Source organism: Triplophysa dalaica, chromosome 8 (assembly GCF_015846415.1).
Source record: "Triplophysa dalaica isolate WHDGS20190420 chromosome 8, ASM1584641v1, whole genome shotgun sequence".
Taxonomy (NCBI): Eukaryota; Metazoa; Chordata; class Actinopteri; order Cypriniformes; family Nemacheilidae; genus Triplophysa; species Triplophysa dalaica.
The window spans coordinates 17,942,569-17,963,441 of record NC_079549.1 but is presented as its reverse complement, the minus strand read 5'-3'; the positions used below and the strand labels follow the sequence as shown (position 1 = coordinate 17,963,441).

Sequence of the window (20,873 nt, the reverse complement as noted above, 5' to 3'; positions counted from 1 at the left end):
AGTCAATCAAGTTTCAAGAACTCTTGAAGATTATACTACTCGGTGAAGGTAACACTCCTACCTACTTACTGGTGCAATGTCAGTCCGCACAAAAGAAAAATCTATCACAACCTTGAGAAAAATAACTGAAAGCATTCCCCAAAAACTGTGTACTTTCTAGTAGTTCTATATGCATTACATAAAAAACCTAGTTATAAAAAAAACTTTGTTTCTTTCATGTTGTTAATTTATCCCTTGCCTCATATTTAATCCAACTTGTAAAAAGCTTAGTATTCTACAATTACTAAAATTATCACTCTGACAAAATGTTTAAAATGGCTTTTTTTTTGTAAGTCGCTTTGGATAAAAGCATCTGCTAAATGATTAATGTAAATGTAAAAATAATTGATGCAACTGCAAGCTGTTTTAACTTACATACTGTAATTTTTTCTTTGCTGTTTTGTACTCTTAAAAACAATTTTGCTTCTTTGGTAATGTCACACACATCCTTTTGTAAATACATCTCTGAGCTGCGCTAAAATGTCTGTGTAACTGTATTTTGTAAAGTAAAGAGTAAAAACTCTCTAAACAGGCAGATTTAGGGGAGTGTATGGGGTGTCCTGTATGCCAACTGCCTTACAGATATCATAAACAAGTGTTGTGAGAAATTACCCCCTTCTCTTTGACAGCCCTGTGCACTATAAACAGGTCGGCTTTTAAATACTTCATTAATTTAAACATCAACCAAAACATATTCTAGGTCACATAAATCTCGATTCAAGAAGAGTGTTTGTAATTTTTTCACACTCACTCCACACACGTAATAAAGTTGATCATACTACATTTCATGCTGAACGAAGTGTCAGTTTCTAGTCTAGGAGTATATTAAAGTTAACAAGACATTTTCAAACTTATTCAAATCAAACAAAGCATCACCTTCTGAGAGAAAAGAAAAATCTAAACTCACTGACTCTTACATTGTGTTACTTTTTTAAAAAATGATTGGGTGATTTCAACATACATGTTTGCTGTCCAAACAACAGTGGGTCCAAGGTCCAACGCATAATCGAGGCCATACCTTGGACTTGATTTTCTACCCTTGGACTTTCGGTAATGGATATTGAAACATGCGGAATAGGGTTTTTCAGATCACTCAAATATCTTTTTTGGCGTTGCTTTTCCTGGTCGACCAGCTTTAACATTACCTCAATCTCGATGGTGTCGCTTCTTTCTGGCTGGTGCAGTAGAGGAGTTCGGAGTTTCTTCGCTGTTTAACAACAAGTGCTCAAACATCCTAGAAGAAAAATCTGCAGGAGATATGAGCGGAGATGGCTAAAGGACAGACTTCAGATCTCATATGAACTTATATGATTCTCTCAAGGATTTTCAGAAAGCCGTTTGAACTGTTGTCTTGGTTTTAAATCCGGGGATAAATGTTTTTACCAACGGATGTTGCATGTCTGCTACCTGGTCTTCTTTTGATCCCGTCAGTCTTCCATCCTGTAAATTGTTTATTGAAAAACTGCGATCGTCCTCCGTTCACACGATATCTTGCCATTTCGATTTTTAAAGTTAGCTGTTGATAATGTTGGCTCTGATATACAACACTTTGTTAATCTGAGTCTGAGTACAGGAACGGTCCCAGATAGTTTAAAACATGTGACTATCACTCCTGTCTTAAAAAGACCCTACTTGGCTACTTCGGATTTATCAAACTTCAGACCTATTTCCAATCTTTCTTTTATTTCCAAACTCTTAGAGAAAGCAGTGCTTATGCAATTAACAGCCTTCTTGACATCCAATCACATTTATGAAGTGTTGCAATCCGGGTTTAGAAAAAAAGCATTGCACAGAAACTGCCCTTCTAAAAGTCTTCAACAACATTTTACTATCCACTGATGCTGGTAATGCTGTGGCCTTAATCCTGCTGGACCTTAGTTCAGCTTTTGATCTAGTCGACCACAATATACTTATCTCACATCTATATAACTGTGCTTGTCTGATGGGCATCATTTTTGACCGGATAAAAAAAAATTACGAATCGTAATATGTCTGTGCATATTGGCCAAAACATCTATGTGTCGATGAACTGAAATCATGGCTGACCAATAACTCTTTGAACCTTAATGAAGGGAAAACAGAAGTCATCCCATTCGGACCTAGTGATGCTTTTAATGCCAGCACCCACGACCTTGGTTCCCTTACAAAGTGTATAAATCATAGAGAAAAGGGCTTAGGTTTCAGGTTCGATGATGGTCTCAAGTTCGAAAAGCAGATAAATGGAGTGGTTAAATCCTGATTTTTCCATCTCCGTTGTCTTGCGAAAGTTAGAAGCTTTCTGTTTAAAGAAAACTTTAAAACACTTATTCACGCTTTTGTGTCTTCTAGGTTAGACTGTTGCAACTCACTCTACTATGGATTAAATCCGTCGTCTCTCGAGCACTTACAACTGGTCCAGAATGCAGCCAGAGGGCTACTGACTGGTACACGCAAGTTCAAGCATATATCCCCTGTATTGGGTTTGTTGCAGTGGATCCCTATTAAGCTCAGAGTGGATTCAAAAATGCTAGTTTTAGTGTATAAATCACTGCACAATCTCTCCCCTGCCTACCTCTCTGAATTGTTGCATACACTCAATTCAGTGTGTCCTCTTAGGTATAGACTCAAATGCCGGGGTGACTTGGCGTCTGCTATTGCCGGCCGAACTTTATGGAATAACCTCCCGATTGAGATCAGTTCAGCATCTTCTTTGTTTATTTTTAAATCCCTGTGGAAGTCAGATTTATTGGATCAATTTGCGACCTGCTAATATTCTGACGATTTACCGCTAATTTACTTATGTGTGCTATAATTCTTAACTTTTTAGAAATACTTCTTAAATTATTATTCTATTGTAAGAATAAGCTTCTATCTATTTAGTTTCTGTTTTATTTGCAATGTACAGGACTTTTGTCAACCTGTGGTTGTTTTGAAATGTGCTTTAGAAATAAAATAAACAAACAAACAAGAACATTCTGTCTATATTAATTTAATATTGACTGAGTAAGGCTATGTAAAAGATTGAAATCATAGTGAAGTTAACAGATAAAATCAAACTTTGTTTTTTAAAGACAGTGTCACATTTATGAAGTATTTAGCATGCATAATGTGTACATTAGTCACATGTTTACATGCTTGATATTTACCAAAATGATCCTAATGTCTGTAATGTATCAGACTCTAAACACACTATTAAAGATGCTAGGCACTATAGAACCTATACCAAGCATACAAAAGCTAGTAACACACTACACTTCACACACTATTTATCAACAAGCCACACTTTTCAACCAACAAATACAAATTTCCTAGCTACACATCAAGACCCACTAAATGACTAACTTAGCAGGCAATTAGAGAGCCATTTCATTCAAGGTAAGTGAAACTGCATGCGTGATGTCAGGTCTGATAAGAACAGCTGAAAAGCTGTAGAGTCTTGATGAATCAGGGCTGGGTGCAAATTAGTGGCAACTATGGAGGCGGAGAGAACCTGCAAGATTAATTATTATCAGCCTATAAAAATAGCAGCTTGGGACTGTTCAGTACTTGTGTTCAGTTCTGCAACCATGGCAGCAATTAGGAGGTTTTTGGGACTGGTGCTTCTTTGTAACACTGCTAGATGGTGTGCTGCATACTCTTTGGCACAAAGTCAGCAAGCTTTTCAATGGCCTCTGCAACAATCTCCAATGAATTTTGAGGGGAAGCAGCCTGCACCTCAGGCAGAGCCTTTTCAGAAGTGTGAGGTTGAAGAATATGAAAAGGTGCAGTGTGGTGAACCTGGTATTAATCTTGAAAATTGTGAGGCTATTAACTGCTGTTTTGATGGACAACAGTGCTACTATGGCAAAACGGGTAAGTGTCTTTATAGTTTGTTTTCCACTGATTTATGCAAAGGCATAGGGATACTTGATGTTTCTTGTCTTACTTGCTAGTGACTGTTCAGTGCACAAGAGATGGGCAATTTGTAATTGTGGCAGCAAGAGACTCTACTCTCCCAAGACTGAGCCTGGATTCCATCAGTCTCTTGGGAGGACGTGAACCACCTTGTGGGGCTGTTGGTACCACAGTCTCTTTTGCCATTTACCAGTTTCCTGTTACTGCTTGTGGCACCAAAATGATGGTTGGTTTGACATTCTATCTATCTCTCTTCTCTGTTAAACCCTAACGCTATCCATTCCTACAGATGGATGGTGACTATCTTGTCTATGAGAACAAGATGACTTCTTCCTACGAAGTTGGTGTTGGACCACTTGGGTCCATCACAAGAGACAGCAGCTATGCGTGAGTATGGAGTTTTCTAATTTACAGCTTCTGGTTCAATGCTTTAATTTTGCATATCATGTTAGACTTCTCTTCCAGTGTCGCTATTTTGGCACCAGTATTGAAGCATTGGTAATTGAAGTCAACACTGTTCCTCCACCACCTCCTGTGGCTGCACCTGGTCCCCTGAGAGTGGAGCTTAGACTGGCTAATGGACAATGTTTTGTTAAGGGGTGTGTTGAAGGTAAAGCGTCAAATCAAACCTCAAAATCCAGTCTCTTTATACTATGCTGCACCTGAATGTTTTGTCCACCTTTTTGTAGAGTATCAGGTGTATTCCTCATACTACAGTGAGGAGGAATACCCTGTGACTAAAGTCCTGAGAGAGCCAGTGTATGTGGAAGTGCGCATTATGGAGCGGACTGACCCCAACATTGTTCTAAATCTGGAACGCTGCTGGGCGACCTCTAGCCCTGAACCTACGAGCCTGCCACAGTGGGATCTTCTTGTGAATGGGTAACTAAACTTGCTTTGCCTTATTACACAATATCTGCGGGGTACAATGTATTCGACCGCATTTCTTTCTGTTCAGCTGTCCTTACCAGGATGACCGTTACCTGACCAACTTGGTTAATTTGGATGCATCTTCAGGGCTTCAGTTTCCAACCCATTACAAACGGTTCGTAGTCAAGATGTTCACGTTTGTGGATCCGGCATCTCTGGCACCACTAAAGGAGAGGGTAATGGTTTTGTATCTTCTCTGTTCATTTGTGTTGTGCTTGAATCAGGTCTAAAATCTGCTTTCTCTTCTAGATCTTTGTTCACTGCAGTACATCAGTTTGCACCCCAACAGCCGCAGATTCATGTGTTCAGAGTTGCAACAGAAAGAGTAGTGAGTCATTGTTTTAACAGTTGATCCTCTAATGATACCAGAGATGTATTCTGACTTCGTCTTCTTTCATCAGGGAGAGATGCTGGGATGGAAAAGGATTCTGCTAGTGCAGTTGTCTCCAGTGGAGAAATTATTCTCCGCTACTGATTTACCCTTTTACATTCCTAATAAACTGTTGCAAGTATATCTGATCAGTGGTTTTCTTTTATGCACTCAACTTAACCTTATCTTGTATGGTCTGAAATCTAAATGTTATGCTCATGGGAAGTTGGGGATTCTCTAAATGCTGTTTGAGCACATTTCTTTTATTTTCCAACCCTTTGAGCTTTAGACCCTTGAAGTGATTCTAAAGTGCTTTATTTTGAGTTTGGTCCTGTTTCAATCTAGAGACTTTGGCATTCGCCAAATGGTCAGAATCATTAAAAGCCATAAAACCCTTATGTATTCAACTGTACATTATCTTGTATTGTCTGAAATCTAGTCGTAATGCTCATGGCAAGTTGGGGAATTGTTAAATGCTGTTAGAGCAAAAATTGCGTTCATTTTTAAACCCTTTCTTTCTGCTTTTGTGTTTGGTCTAGTTTCAATCTAGCTCCCCAAGTAGTAACTGATTGAGCTAGGCATCCTGCAACCATATCAAGATGGCTCTTAAGATCCAATAACTGTTCTGAATCTTGTATATCTGTTCTGAACACCGGAGAATGCTTATAAGCAAATAGTTCTTGGACCCTGCATTTAGGGACTGGTTCATATGTTCCAAGATATAAAATTGCAAAAGTCATGAGAAATTGCTCCCGTCTCTTTGAAAATGCTGTGAACCGTTAAACAATGTTGGCTTTAAAGTACTTTTGTAGCTTTAATAGCAACCTAAGAAATCCTTTCACAAGTCTTTATTCAAGTGTTAATTTTCACTCACCATGGGCATCTGTTGTGGTAATCTTCCATTTCTTCCACGGAAGGAAGAGGCTAAGCATGCAGACAATAACAAAGCTATATACAAAGATTTTACATAACCATGACCTATGTACCCCTAACTGGGGATGTAACGATGACGGGTTTTGATAAACCAGGATAAAATTCTCAACTATGGTTCTGTCATATTTTATTAAACCATACCAACTCAATGATTCCAACTGTAAAAACTGTCCAGTGTTTGCAAAATTTAGATACAGTTTAACGGGTTCATTTTAAAACGTGGGTTTTGTTCTTGTCATGACTGCAAAATAATGTTATTGATATGAGACTAAACATAAATATCCCCGTCTGCTCCCATTTATTTGTGATCACAGGGCTTTGTCCAAAATGTGCATATTGGGAAAAATATATACTGAAACCCGTTAACTTCACATTTCTTTAGACAGACTGATGATTTAAAGCTCCATCCAACTCTGTGTGTTTCTTTGGCAATCACTCTTATGACTGCTGGTGTCTCCTGGGTCATAAAGTACACCCGGTTACTCGCAAAACATTCAGACAGATGATTTTCTGATTTGTGTTGCATTTAAATGAATGTCTGATTTACTTAAGGTTGTGTTCAACCTGAACAAGTGAAACTTACCTAATAATGCCATTGTGCCAGATTTATGATTCATGTAATTTATTTGATGTTTACGACAACAAAAAGTGCTATGTACAAGTCACACCCATGGAAAACTTTGGATCTGAACTTTTTGGGTATTTCTAGCACGTCGTAACAAAACCGTGATTATACTGATAACCGTGATACATGTATTTACTATAATCGTGATGTGAAACGTTCACACCGTTTCATCTTTACTCCTAACACAATGCATGACCAATTGAAACACAGCATTTCAAAAGTTGTAGAACTTTGACTATTTGTCATCGTGTCCGTATAGACCCAGCTAGTCATTTTGATTTGTGATTTACTGTTTTTTACATATAAGCATCCTAGTAACGTAAAGGCCATTCTGTGGGCATGTAACCTTGAAATCTTCCATACTGACTTAGTCAGGCTATGTCAAAGATTGAAATCAGACATATTAATGGGTAAAATCAAACTTTGATATTCATTATCTCAGAACTACATAATGAGACTTAAACTTGCATGGTTTTCACAGACAAAGGCTGCATCTGAAATGGCATACACAATGAGTAGGTACTCAATTTCAGTAAATACTTACTTAACGAGTGCTAAATGGGTACGTACTCCCTTGCGGTCCAATTCGCCAACTTACACTAGCCCTAATACCATCTACTGTTTTTGTGTTGGAATAGTAGGTACTTTTGAGTGCATGGCAAAAGAGAGAATAATCCCCCTCTTATTTTCTGGTTTTGTTATATCTGCGAGTTAAAATAAACATTAAAGCAATATATAATATTGTGAAGGGCAAATATACATATAAAACACAAACGTAAATAAACAGCTAAAAAAAAGATCAAGAATGCTTTGTATTTAAATTTTATGATTAAAAACTATGCTAAATATAAAGCACAGTCAATTTAAGAAGAAAGCAAGGTCAATGCTATATTAGCTTAGCAATAATTAAGAACATGTTTAATTGTGCATGAAAGTCGGCTGAGACTGTTTTGTGGGCTGTGCGTGGTATTCTGTAGCGTGGGCTCATGGGATATAATATTTCCGTATAAGTATCCGTCGTTGAGTGCTTCAGAATCTGGGGTAACCAGTAAACCATCTTGGAATTTCTCACCTACTCTTTTATGAATACTGATGATTCGGACGTTCTACTCTGTTCAAGTACTGTTTTCTCCTACTATATAGTAGGTAAGTAGGTATATTCAGATGCCACATTAGTATACGCACATCCAAATTTCGCGAGAAATAGTCCACAACCCGGGTTTTTCTCGCCTACTGTTTTGTGAATACTGATGATTTGGACATACCATTCGTTGGCCTACATTTAAAATGTGACTGTTGTTGTAATAAGCTACGTGCACAAATGGCCATTTGAGTGTTTTTTACTTGGTGGACACGCTATAAATGTGCCAAAATTCACATAAACCAAACCACAAAGTAATGTTGCATCTCAGTGTTTGCTACTGTTAGACACTGTATCAGACTCCACACACACTATTAAAAATTGTAGGCAATATATATAAGAATAGTTAGAGCTAATAAATATTACAAACTATTTATCAACATGCAACACTTTAAAGTTTAAACCATCAAATACAAATTTCCTACCTACACATCAATATCTAATAAATTACTAAATTAGCAAAACAATTTGAGAGCGCATTTCATTTAAGGTAAGTGAAAGTGCGCGATGTCAGGTCTGATAAGAATAGCCCCATAGACTTGATGGATCAGGGCTGGGTGCAAATTAGTGGCAACCATGGAGGCGGAGAGAACCTGCAAAGATTAATTTTTATCAGCCTATAAAAATAGCAGCTTGGGACTGGTTAGTAGTTGTATTTTGCTCTGGAACCATGGCAGTGCTTAGGAGTTTCTTGTGGGTTTTGGTGCTTTGTAACAATGCTAGATGGTGTGCTGCATACTCTTTGGCACAAAGTCAACAAGCTTTTCAATTGCCTATGCAACAATCTCCAATGAATTTTGAGGGGAAGCAGCAATTGCCTCAGGCAGAGCCATTTCAGAAGTGTGAGGTTGAAGAATATGAGAAGGTGCAGTGTGGTGAGCCTGGTATTAATCTTGCAAATTGTGAGGCTATTAACTGCTGTTTTGATGGACAACAGTGCTACTATGGCAAGACGGGTAAGTGTCTTTGCGGTTTGTTTTCCACTGTGAAGTATGCTAAGGCATAATGGATACTTGACGTTTCTTTTACTTGCTAGTGACAGTTCAGTGCACAAGAGATGGGCAATTTGTAATTGTGGCAGCAAGAGACTCTACTCTCCCAAGACTGAGCCTGGATTCCATCAGTCTCTTGGGAGGCCATGAACCACCTTGTGGGCCTGTTGGTACCACCGTCTCTTTTGCCATTTACCAGTTTCCTGTTACTGCTTGTGGCACCACAATGATGGTTAGTTTGACATTCTTAGTAGCTTCCTCTTCTCTGTTCAACCCTAACGCTATCCATTCCTACAGATGGATGGTGACTATCTTGTCTATGAGAACAAGATGACTTCTTCCTACGAAGTTGGTGTTGGACCACTTGGGTCGATCACAAGAGACAGCAGTTATGTGTAAGTATGCAGTTTTCCAATTTTACAGCTTCTGGGTCAATGCTTTAATTTTTCCTATCCTGTTAGACTTCTCTTCCAGTGTCGCTATTTTGGTACCAGTGTTGAAGCATTGGTTATTGAAGTCAACACTGTTCCTCCACCACCTCCTGTGGCTGCACCTGGTCCCCTGAGAGTGGAGCTTAGGCTGGCTAATGGACAATGTTTTGTTAAGGGATGTGTTGAAGGTAAAGCATTCCAACGTCTCAAATCAAACCTCAAAATCCAGTCTCTTTGTACTATGCTGGACCTGAATGTTTTGTTCACCTTTTGTAGAGGATCAGGTGTATTCCTCATACTACAGTGAGGAGGAATACCCTGTGACTAAAGTCCTGAGAGAGCCAGTGTATGTTGAAGTACGCATTATGGAGAGGACTGACCCCAACATTGTTTTAAATCTGGGACGCTGCTGGGCAACCTCTAGCCCTGAACCTACGAGCCTGCCACAGTGGGATCTTCTCGTTAATGGGTAACTGAACTTTATTTGTCTGATCACCCAATAATTGCTGGGTACAATGTATTCAACTGCATTTCTTTGTGTGCAGTTGTCCTTACCAGGAGGACCGTTATCTGACCAACTTGGTTAATGTGGATTCGTATTCAGGACTTCAGTTTCCAACCCATTACAAACGGTTTGTTGTCAAGATGTTCACTTTTGTGGATCCAGCATCTCTGGCACCACTAAAGGAGAGGGTAATGATTTTGTTTCTGCTCAGTTCATTTGTGTTGTGCTTGTATCTGGTCTAAAATCTGTTTTCTCTTCTAGATCTTCGTTCACTGCAGTACATCAGTTTGCACCCCAACAGCAGCAGATTCCTGTGTTCAGAGTTGCAACAGAAAGAGTAGTGAGTCATTGTTTTAACAGTTGATCCTCTAGTGATACCAGAGATGTATTCTGATTTCGGTTTCTTTCATCAGGGAGAGATGCTGGGATGGAAAAGGATTCTGCTAGTGCAGTTGTCTCCAGTGGAGAAATTATTCTCCGCAACTGATTTACCCTTTTACATTCCTAATAAACGGTTGCAAATATTTGAGCTGTTTCCTTTTGCATTCAACTGTACATTATCATGTATTGTCAGAAATCTAGGTGTAAAGCTCATGGGAATTGAGGAATTGTTAAATGCTGTTAGAGCAAAATTGCTTTTTTTTTCAACCCATTTTAACTTTGTAGGCAGCAATTATAAACCGATCAACCTTAAATTGAAGCTGTTTTCTATTTAAACGGAATAAAGCTCACTGGTGTCCCTTAAGCGCCAGTCCCATTCATTTAATTTGGGAGAAATGGGTGAGCTTGCATGTTCTAAATCTGCCGGACTTGAATTGCAGCACAGCCCTAATAACCTGGTGTCAAATGATGGTCTATCTCAAAATGCAAAATAGATGCACACCTGTTGAAATATAACTATCAGAAAATACACATTGCACATGTGTGGTAGCCCTTCGTAAGCATCCGATGGTCTTGTTTCATGAATGGAGGAATGCCAGACACAGCGGGAGGTGGCAAAATCAAAAGCTGTTTTGAAAAATGTGGTGTAGAGGCTTATAGAATTTATTTTTGTGATTTCAACTTGTTCGCTAGCCTGCCTAAATCCATTCCATGTAGGCCTACACAATCTAAGACCATTGCTATCTCAAACCAGCAAGCGGTTGCTCTAACGCTTACAATTTATGATTGCTTGCTCATTCTGTGCAATCCGAATCGCACAGCATTAGGCTACATTTTGTTGACAGTCGAAACATTTCTCGAATACAAGCTTTAGTTTTGCCAGTAACTAGCTAACTGAAAGGCTAACAAACTATGATTGTAAAATGTAATGTTACTGTAACAATTTTGTGTAACGTTATACAAACAATAATCAGGTTGAGCCCAAACGACATTAAAGATGTTTTGTATTCATTTTGTTATAGATTGATTTACCTTTGTTTTTCTTTTGGAGGGCAGGGAGTCCTTCCCCCTGAAGATAGACTTGTCTCTGTAAAAAAAGAGCATTTATAAACAGCTCACTGGTGTTCTCATTAATGAATCTATGTTTTTGTCACCAAATATATATGCATACTATGGATGTTCTCCTCGATAGCTTAATGCAAAAAATGCTATTGATGCCATTGCTCCAGTAAAGGTCAAGGCGATAACTGGCAGGCGTAAAGCACCCTGGAGAAACACCCCTGCAGTACAAAGCATGTAAAGAGCATGCAGAAAAGCTAAGCGTATGTGGCGAAAAGCAAAACTTGTAGTTCACTATAACATCTACAAAGACAGTCTGCATGCCTTCAATGTTGACTTAAGCAAAGCTAGACAGAACTTTTTCTCTAACATTATAAACTGCAACATAAATAACACTCGCACTCTTTTTGAAACTGTAGAGAGACTAATAAATCCCCTAATTCAAGTTCCCAGGGAAATGCTGTCTGATGACAAATGCAATGAGTTTGCAACTTTTTTCCTTGAGAAGATCAATAATATCAGAATGGAAATAAGCAAAGCTCCATGCGGCAGTGAGGTCAGTCTGACTTCAGTACAAAAACATCAGAAATTAGTTACTCTGTCTGAATTTCACACAATTGAGCACAAAATCTTGGAGGAAACGGTACAGCATCTTGAAGTGTCAACTTGCATCCTTTGTACACTTCCAACATCCTTTTTCAAAAGAGTGTTTAACTGTGTGGAAGCAGATCTCCTAAAAATAGTTAATACCTCACTGCTCTTAGGAACTTTCCCAGAGTCCCTAAAAACTGAAGTTGTCAAACATTTACTAAAAAGAGCAATCTAGGCAAAACCTTGCCTGTCTAACTACAGACCGATATCAAATATTCCTTTTATAGGCAAGATCAATGAAAAGTTTGTCTTCATTCAGCTGACTAAATACTTAAACTCAAATAGCTACCTGGACAATTATCAGTCTGATTTCCGTCAGCATCACAGCACAGAGACAGTGCTCATAAAGATAATAAATGATATTCGATTAAATTTTCTGATAAAGGCAAAATATCAGTTCTGGTATTACTAGATCTCAGTGCTGCCTTTGACACGGTAGATCACACCCCACTCCTACATAGGCTGCAAAACTGGGTAAGGCTTTCTGGGTTGCAACATAAAACATTGTATCGTTTAGTGAAAATCACATTGTGTTTGTGATAAAAAGGGAAACTTAATCCAGTATACAGTATATTACAGTTATAGAGGTCAGACCCAAAATTAGAATAGTTAGAAGAATATCTCATACAGCTATTATCTATAAACTTATCTTCAGTCAGCTGTGAAAATTAAATTTCACCCACAGTGCCCTTATTTATCTCATATAAAACATTGTGAAACCTTTGTGACAAAAATGTATATAAATCTACCATACTATTTAACACAATGAAACTGATTTGGGGAAAGAGAACTTATGACTTGTTAAAGACTTGAAGTTTACACTTGAGAAAGATTTGGACTCGACTTGGACTTGATTGTCTTGACTCAGGACTTGACTTGGACTTATCTTTCTGGACTCTGAACTTGATTTGGACTAAATCTTACCATTAATAAGTTTACAAATGCAAAAATAAAATGTTGTCATAATAAGCTACGTGCACAAATTACCTTTTGAGAAGATTTCACTTGGAGGACAGGCTGTAAATTTGTCAAATTGCACATAAACCAAACCACACAGCAATGTTGCATCCCAGTGTTTTCTACTATTAGACACTGTATCAGACTTCACACACACTATTAAAAATAGTAGCCAATATATATATATATATATATATATATATATAGAAGCATAGTGAACGCTAATAAAAAAATTACACACTATTTATCAACATGCCACACTTTTCAACCAACAAATAAAAAATTCCTAGATACACATCAAGATCCAATAAATGACTAAATTAGCAAAACAATTTGAGAGCGCATTTCATTTAAGGTAAGTGAAAGTGCGTGTGGTCAGGTCTGATAAGAACAGCTGAACAGCTGCATAGACTTGATGGATCAGGGCTGGGTGCAAATAAGTGGCTACCATGGAGGCGGAGAGAACCTGCAAAGATTAATTTTTATCAGCCTTTAAAAATAGCAGCTTGGGACTGTTCAGTAGTTGTATTTTGCTCTGGAACCATGGCAGTGCTTAGGAGTTTCTTGGTTGTTTTGGTGCTTTGTACCACTGCTAGATGGTGTGCTGCATACTCTTTGGCACAAAATCAACAAGCTTTTCAATGGCCTATGCAACAATCTCCAATGAATTTTGAGGGGAAGCAGCCTGCACCTCAGGCAGAGCCTTTTCAGAAGTGTGAGGTTGAAGAATATGAAAAGGTGCAGTGTGGTGAACCTGGTATTAATCTTGCAAACTGTGAGGCTGTTAACTGCTGTTTTGATGGACAACAGTGCTACTATGGCAAGACGGGTAAGTGTCTTTGCGGTATGTTTTCCACTGTGAATTATGCTAAGGCATAAGCGACACTTTTTTTTTTTTTTTTTTTTTTTTTTTTTTTTCTTTTACTTGCTAGTGACAGTTCAGTGCACAAGAGATGGGCAATTTGTAATTGTGGCAGCAAGAGACTCTACTCTCCCAAGACTGAGCCTGGATTCCGTCAGTCTCTTGGGAGGACGTGAACCACCTTGTGGGCCTGTTGGTACCACCGTCTCTTTTGCCATTTACCAGTTTCCTGTTACTGCTTGTGGCACCACAATGATGGTTGGTTTGACATTCTGAGTATTTTGCTTTTCTTTGTTCAACCCTAACGCTATCCATTCCTACAGATGGATGGTGACTATCTTGTCTATGAGAACAAGATGACTTCTTCCTATGAAGTTGGTGTTGGACCACTTGGGTCGATCACAAGAGACAGCAGTTATGCGTGAGTCTGGAGTTTTCTAATTTTACAGCTTCTGGTTCAAGGCTTTAATTTTTTATATCCTATCAGGCTTCTCTTCCAGTGTCGCTATTTTGGCACCAGTATTGAAGCATTGGTTTTAGAAGTCAACACTGTTCCTCCACCTCCTCCTGTGGCTGCACCTGGTCCCCTGAGAGTGGAGCTTAGACTGGCAAACGGACAATGTTTTGTTAAGGGATGTGTTGAAGGTAAAGCATTCCAACATCTCAAATCAAACATCTGAAAATCAAGTCTCTTATACTAGGCTGGACCTGAATATCTTGTTCACCTTTTGCAGAGGATCAGGTGTATTCCTCATACTACAGTGAGGAGGAATACCCTGTGACTAAAGTCCTGAGAGAGCCAGTGTATGTGGAAGTGCGCATTATGGAGCGGACTGACCCCAACATTGTTCTAAATCTGGGACGCTGCTGGGCAACCTCTAGCCCTGAACCTACGAGTCTGCCACAGTGGGATCTTCTCGTGAATGGGTAACTACTTGCTTTGTCTTATCACCCAATAACTTCTGGGTACAATGTATTCAACCGCATTTCTTTCTGTACAGCTGTCCTTACCAGGATGACCGTTACCTGACCAACTTGGTTAATGTGGATGTGTCTTCAGGGCTTCAGTTTCCAACCCATTACAAGCGGTTCGTAGTCAAGATGTTCACGTTTGTGGATCCTGCATCTCTGGCACCACTTAAGGAGAGGGTAATTATGTTCTTTCTGCTCAGCTCATTTGTGTTTCTCAGCTCATCAGCTTATTTCTGCTCCTAGATTTTCGTTCACTGCAGTACATCGGTTTGCACCCCGACAGCAGCAGATTCTTGTGTTCAGAGTTGCAACAGAAAGAGTAGTGAGTCATTGTTTTTACAGCAGATCCTCACATAAGATGTATTCTGATTTCGGTTTCTTTCATCAGGGAGAGATGCTGGGATGGAAAAGGATTCTGCTAGCGCAATTGTCTCCAGTGGGGAAATTATTCTCCGCAACTGACTTACCCTCTTACTTCCATAATAAACTGTTACAAATTTTCTTGTGCGTTCATCTTTACATAATTTTATTGTCTGAACTCAAGGTGTAATGCTCATGGTAACTTGGGGGAATGGCAAAATGCTGTTAGACCAAAAACTGCTTTTCTCTAACCCATCGTTGAACCTTGAAGTGGTCCTCAAGTGCTTTTTTTGTTTGGTCCCGTTTCAATCTACCTAGAATAAACGGACTTTGCAAAGGTATCGCTCTTTGGCCATACCGATAGTATAACTGGATTAAATATCTGAAGGAAAACGGGTAGGATTTGGGAAGCTAAATTTGAATAACCATTCTTGAGAACAAATCACTCAGGAGCTAGCCATCCTGTAACTGTATCAAGTTTGCTTTAAACTACAGTAAATAATGTTCTGAAGGGATTGTTGGCCCAAAATAATTATGCGTTCCAACTCTGTATACACTTCTGTGTACACCTTGAATGCTTTCAACGAGCGTCTTCAACCCATTGGCTACCATCGTAGGAAAAATACTTTATATTTTCTTAAGTTATTTGGAAAAATATAGGATCGCAAACCGTTCTAGGGAACTTGACTTATGTTATTTTCCTACTAGGGTAGTCCAAGAGCTCACTGGTTGGAAGCATTCTTCCAAATATATTTGTGCTCGACAAAATCTATCCAGACAAGATTAATTTACAATTTTCTTTTTGGGGAAAAATATCCCTTCAAGGATATTGAACTACCTAATTTGCTTAACATTTTAAACTTCCAGCAACAAGCATCTGGTGGTAAAAGTTTCACTGTCTATACCTTGTGCTGGTGGCATCTGCTGGGTTCTTTGACTCCCTGTCATTTTTGTGTTTGTGGATTCCTGGTCTCATGCTTGTGACATCTCTTGCTGTGAGAGCCATTGGGCTGATAGTCGTTTTAACTATCAGAAAAAATATTTTTGTCTAATACAGATCATTTAGTCTACCATTTTCTGCGTGATCATCTACTTTGTACTAAACTAACGTGGTTTGGTTTTAGACTATGTATAAACATTGAAGAGGCATGATGATAGAAAAATATTGCGAATGGTATTGCAGTCGTCATATGGCATGTAAAATGATCCTGTCTTTATAATATAAGCCAAATGGGAGTTCAAACAACCATCAAACTAAATTTCACATTTGTAATCCTGATTAACAGGCTCCAGAGAGATCTCGCATGTCATAAATGAAGGTTAAAGCAGCAGGAAGCTATTTGCACGTAATCTTTGCAGCCATAATTTCTCCTGATAACAAAGTGTCCAATAACAGTAGGTTACTGACATAAAGCAATTCAGCTGGTCATGTGATCTCAAAATGTCAGCCTCTAAGTGACTCGATGTAAAAGAAAAGCTTTCACTAGACTATGGATATGACTGTTGATCTTGTGAGTGTACGGTTATTACAACAACTACTCTTTGTATGAAACTTTTTGTGTGCACTTGTAAACGGCAATGTACTGCATGTTTGTTTGCAAATATTTAAAGTTTTCCCAACTTTCTGTTTAAATAGCCATACAGCAGCTCGCAAAAATATCGTCGCCTCTGCTCCGTTCAGAGATCCTGTCACAAGATGTTATAATATTCACTCATTATTTGTTTGCAAATGTTCATTTGCATTTTTATGAGCCATTTGCTGGATTTATATATCAAAGTTCACAATGTTCTCTGTCATTTAGGATCACACATCTGCTCAAAAGTGTAAATGTGATTCAATAACCGCCTCGCTCAGAAAGGCCAGGTATAAGAAACTTTTAATGACGCACCTAACCGTGTTATTAGCAAAACACAGGCCATTTAGAGCATCAGGGGAGCTGAGGCTGCCAGTTCATGTCCCGTCTGTTTTATCTTGAACAATAACGCGGCGTTGAAACTGGAGCCAATAAAAAATGATTAGCTCGCTTGCCAGTGCTAATTGTGCTGCGAATAAATCTCTGATGCGCAGGCAGTGTAATATTGTACGCTGAGGAAATTACTATTAATTAACAGAAAGCAATCCAGAAAATTATTTTAAGCAAATATTAGTGGAAAACACCACAAGCTTATCTTTAAATCTGTCTTTCAGCAGAGTTTCTCTACTTTTCCGGGTTGAATGAGACCTTTTTTTCTAAATCAAGCATGAAGCATAATGGAGCCAGAGATCAAAGACTTGGAGTTATAAGACTCGGCTATAGCACAGGCATGAAAATGGAAATTCACAGAGAAGCAGAACTCATTTTAAACAAGTATACCTGCGCAAGTGCTGGGTGGCCCATAGAAGGCATGATGGGATATGTTGGCGCTCCCAAAAGACATTGGCAGCACATCAAAGTACATGGGACACCTCAGCAGATGTGGAATATAATGGCCACTTGTCATTGGTACTATTTGTAGTAAACATAGTGATTTAAACATCTCATCTTTGCTAAAATGACCAAGATGGGTCTTGTGGGAACACCGGCATGAAATCATGGAGAGCTACAACATCCATGCTGGGATTCTCTTCTACCAAGACATCTAATATACTATTTTTTGTGTCTGTACAGCATGATACGTGGTAACCCCAGTAAAATAGCAGACTGCAGTGTATTAAATGCTTTTAGTAAGCACGGTCAGGCCCAGCTCTCAGAGCCACGCTCTATATTCAGGCCAAATTAATGGAATTACGCCCACTTACGCCCCTTTCAATCGGCTTGGCCCTTCATTGAAAATGAATCCTGACCCGAGGGTAACTTGCTCAGAGCAGCTGACACACAGCTTCTCTGCGCCTATGCTGTCTATCTACACCATAAAAACACCTTAACCAGACAAAAACCGGTACAGTAAAGGTCAAATTGATAAAGCTACGAAAACTTTATTCTTTAAGAGCATGCCGTTTTCAGACTTTTTTACTTAGTGTTTAATGTAATATAAATAATTGATCTCTGTCATTTTATTTTTAGCTCATCATCGATTACACTTTTTAGGTTATAGCAAATTAGAGGGATAGATATCTATGTTAAATATTTGTGTTATATTTGTTATGCAAATGCATGTCTAATAAAGCATAAAGTGAATTGATGATGAGGTCAGAATGACGACACCAAAACCAAACGCCCTCATATTAATGGCGTGAAAGTTAGCTAGGGGACAATTGTGTGCCCCCAATGAAATTACAAACGCCCCCTCATGTAATTAATCTGAGCCCTGACTGAAAATAAATTATGTAGTTGTGCAAGATATAAATGTATAGTCAGATTACTTTCCAAGAACATGCCCAGTCTTCTTCCTGGCTCTGTAAATTAAAAGCCTTATTTTTCTTAGTAGTCTGCTTTTCATTTGCTCATCACTCCAACACATCCACAGGTGCTTTCTCACCACTAAAGCAAATGGTCCATTTGTGTTGGACTGTTCGACCCTAACAGCTTCTCTGTAAAAAGCACAGAGGCAGATGTTTCACAACCTGACCTGTTTGTGTTGCATGAGTGGCATTATGCTTTTTGTCTCAAACAAAATAATTGTATCAGATGTAACAAAGCACTAATGGAAGATGACAGATTTCAAATTGGCAAAATATCAACCTCTTATTTGTACAGCTTGTATTAAGATAAAGTGGTTTTTAAAGCATTTGTAATATCAGGTTGAATTAGGTCATCTTGTTCAACTAATTGTTTGATTAATTCATTAAAAACACATGTAAATTAGAGTTTGCTCTTTATAGGATGCATTGTCTAATGCGAAACACGCCAAGAACAAAACAGATCTCATGTCAGACTAAAGGGATACTTGATCAATTAACATACTGTTTAGTATGTCATCCTTGATTTAGCCCTTTTGTTGTTCCAAACCTGTATGACTCATTATTCTGTTGAACACAAAATAAGTCATTTTGAGAAATGTCCAATGGGGTCCAATGTTGTTTGTTTTCTGACGCTCTTCAAAATATCTTGTTCTACAGAAGAAAGAAAATCATACAAAGTTGGAATGACATGAGAGAGATCCTTTAATTACTGTAGACTTACTCATTTTTGAACATCGCTGTTCATGCAAAACATTTTTTACCAAACTACACTTTAAAAGTTTGGTTGTTTATTTAAAGAAAAAGGAAAGGAGAGAAGAAAAAGACATAGTGAAGCTCAACAGACATTGGGTGATGCAACTGTACAACAACCCAAGGCACAGGACAAAACCAACAACAGAATGGAGAAAAAAACGAAAAACCTTGAGTGGAACAGTCTAAGTCTCGACCTCATCCTGACTGAGATGCTTTCACATGACCTCAGTAGACCAATTCACACCAGCCATCACAAGAAAATTACTAAACTAGAGAGTTCTTTAAAGAGAAATGGGACAAAATTCGTCTTGGATGGTTTTTGGTATGATCTGCAATTACAAGAAATGTGAAGGTAAGTGCTGGCACAGAATGGTTAGACAGTCAATAAATCCATAGGGTCAAGTGCTTTTATCAGGCTGAACTGTGATTGTTTACATGGTTTGTGAAAAATGCAATTCTGTCATCTCTGTAATTTATCAGCATTTAAAATGAAAAGGTACACAAAACTGTTACTCTAACCTGAACTCTCATTTCATTTTTAATTACAGAATACTGTCTCTTTTTTAATCACTGAATAAAAACCCTGTGTCAACTGCTTTTCCACCTCATGACCTTCTGAACTGCTATCTAACAAACAATGTCATGATCTTTTTCAAAATGTCACTCACAATTGAGTGATTGATTCAATTGATTTTAATTCACTGTTTATTGCTAAACAATTGCAAAATCTGGGATTTAAAACTTCAAGTTGTCCTTCATTTTCATGTACAAAATTAGCATACCCTTTAACACAAAATAAAACAGCTTATGACTTCTTGCGGCTGACCATCAATATTTATTTGAGGTTGAGCAACCCCTTGTCATGTATTGAAAAAAGTTAAAGTCAAGAATTCAAGTCACTGGGGTGGTCTAGCGGCAACCCACACATTACAGTGAAGAGCACGGTTAAAAAGGAACTTAAATAACATAAACAATTCACGCTTTCGGTTTACTAAAAATTACTGGACAATAATATATCTCTTGTTATACCTTTCGAACACAATCTCAAGGGAATTCTTAAAGGTGCTGTGTGTATTTTTTAGAGAATTGACAGAAATGCAATATAATATACATAACATAGTCTTCAGAGGTGTAGAAAGACATACATAATGAAGCTTACTTTGGAATGAGCTATTTCTCTCTACATACACTGTGAGTTCCCTTACATGGAATTCGCCATGTTGTTTTTACACCCTAAAAAGACAAACTGCTCTACAGAGCGCATTTCATAAATACATTATCTCCTTTGGCAAAGAAGCAAAAATGTCATCTTTGTTCTGTGTCACCCGCCTTGTGCTTCGAAAGGGAGTGATGGACTGCATTTCCTAAACTCACCTCTAGAAGCTGCAAAAATTCATACAATGGAATTTAAAGTATTTTACGAGGTGGCTAATTCATATTCATTTGTACAATCTTATTTGTACATTTTATTATGAATTGCTTTTGAAACAATTAACACTGGAATTTGGTTTGAAGTCTTGCATTTGCTAAACTATAACTCAGATAATCAGATTATGAAAACAAGGTCCAATAAACAATGTCTTCCACACTTACACCATAATGACCTCCAGTCTTGACAACAACTGTATGTGTCACAGTTTACTGCTGGTGAACTCTG

General features: G+C 38.3%; 3 protein-coding genes across 3 annotated transcripts; all 3 read left to right on the top strand.

Annotated features, from left to right (window-relative positions):
* Positions 1-3,631: 3,631 nt before the first annotated feature.
* Positions 3,632-5,317, top strand: LOC130427805 (zona pellucida sperm-binding protein 4-like). The gene is made up of 8 exons (XM_056755484.1): positions 3,632-3,870; positions 3,951-4,138; positions 4,202-4,299; positions 4,365-4,522; positions 4,602-4,794; positions 4,871-5,018; positions 5,092-5,170; positions 5,244-5,317. The coding sequence occupies exons 1-8, from the start codon at positions 3,705-3,707 to the stop codon at positions 5,315-5,317; spliced, it is 1,104 nt and encodes a 367-aa protein (XP_056611462.1). The 5' UTR covers positions 3,632-3,704.
* Positions 5,318-8,696: 3,379 nt separating this feature from the next.
* Positions 8,697-10,326, top strand: LOC130427106 (zona pellucida sperm-binding protein 4-like). Its single transcript, XM_056754154.1, has 8 exons — positions 8,697-8,867; positions 8,948-9,135; positions 9,201-9,298; positions 9,365-9,522; positions 9,611-9,803; positions 9,880-10,027; positions 10,101-10,179; positions 10,253-10,326. The coding sequence occupies exons 1-8, from the start codon at positions 8,702-8,704 to the stop codon at positions 10,324-10,326; spliced, it is 1,104 nt and encodes a 367-aa protein (XP_056610132.1). The 5' UTR covers positions 8,697-8,701.
* A 3,210-nt stretch (positions 10,327-13,536) lies between these two features.
* LOC130427660 (zona pellucida sperm-binding protein 4-like) lies at positions 13,537-14,966 on the top strand. Its single transcript, XM_056755233.1, has 6 exons — positions 13,537-13,716; positions 13,820-14,007; positions 14,073-14,170; positions 14,237-14,394; positions 14,484-14,676; positions 14,751-14,966. The coding sequence occupies exons 1-6, from the start codon at positions 13,551-13,553 to the stop codon at positions 14,962-14,964; spliced, it is 1,017 nt and encodes a 338-aa protein (XP_056611211.1). The 5' UTR covers positions 13,537-13,550; the 3' UTR covers positions 14,965-14,966.
* The last annotated feature ends 5,907 nt before the right edge of the window (positions 14,967-20,873 follow it).

Coding starts and splice junctions, on each gene's coding strand:
- LOC130427805 (XM_056755484.1), top strand. CDS start 3,705: ATGAATTTTGAGGGGAAGCAGCCTGCACCTCAGGCAGAGCCTTTTCAG. Junction 4,523..4,601: donor TGTTAAGGGGTGTGTTGAAG/GTAAAGCGTCAA, acceptor ACCTTTTTGTAG/AGTATCAGGTGTATTCCTCA. Junction 5,171..5,243: donor GAGTTGCAACAGAAAGAGTA/GTGAGTCATTGT, acceptor TTCTTTCATCAG/GGAGAGATGCTGGGATGGAA.
- LOC130427106 (XM_056754154.1), top strand. CDS start 8,702: ATGAATTTTGAGGGGAAGCAGCAATTGCCTCAGGCAGAGCCATTTCAG. Junction 9,299..9,364: donor ACAAGAGACAGCAGTTATGT/GTAAGTATGCAG, acceptor CTATCCTGTTAG/ACTTCTCTTCCAGTGTCGCT. Junction 9,804..9,879: donor TGGGATCTTCTCGTTAATGG/GTAACTGAACTT, acceptor CTTTGTGTGCAG/TTGTCCTTACCAGGAGGACC.
- LOC130427660 (XM_056755233.1), top strand. CDS start 13,551: ATGAATTTTGAGGGGAAGCAGCCTGCACCTCAGGCAGAGCCTTTTCAG. Junction 14,008..14,072: donor CTTGTGGCACCACAATGATG/GTTGGTTTGACA, acceptor CCATTCCTACAG/ATGGATGGTGACTATCTTGT. Junction 14,395..14,483: donor TGTTAAGGGATGTGTTGAAG/GTAAAGCATTCC, acceptor CACCTTTTGCAG/AGGATCAGGTGTATTCCTCA.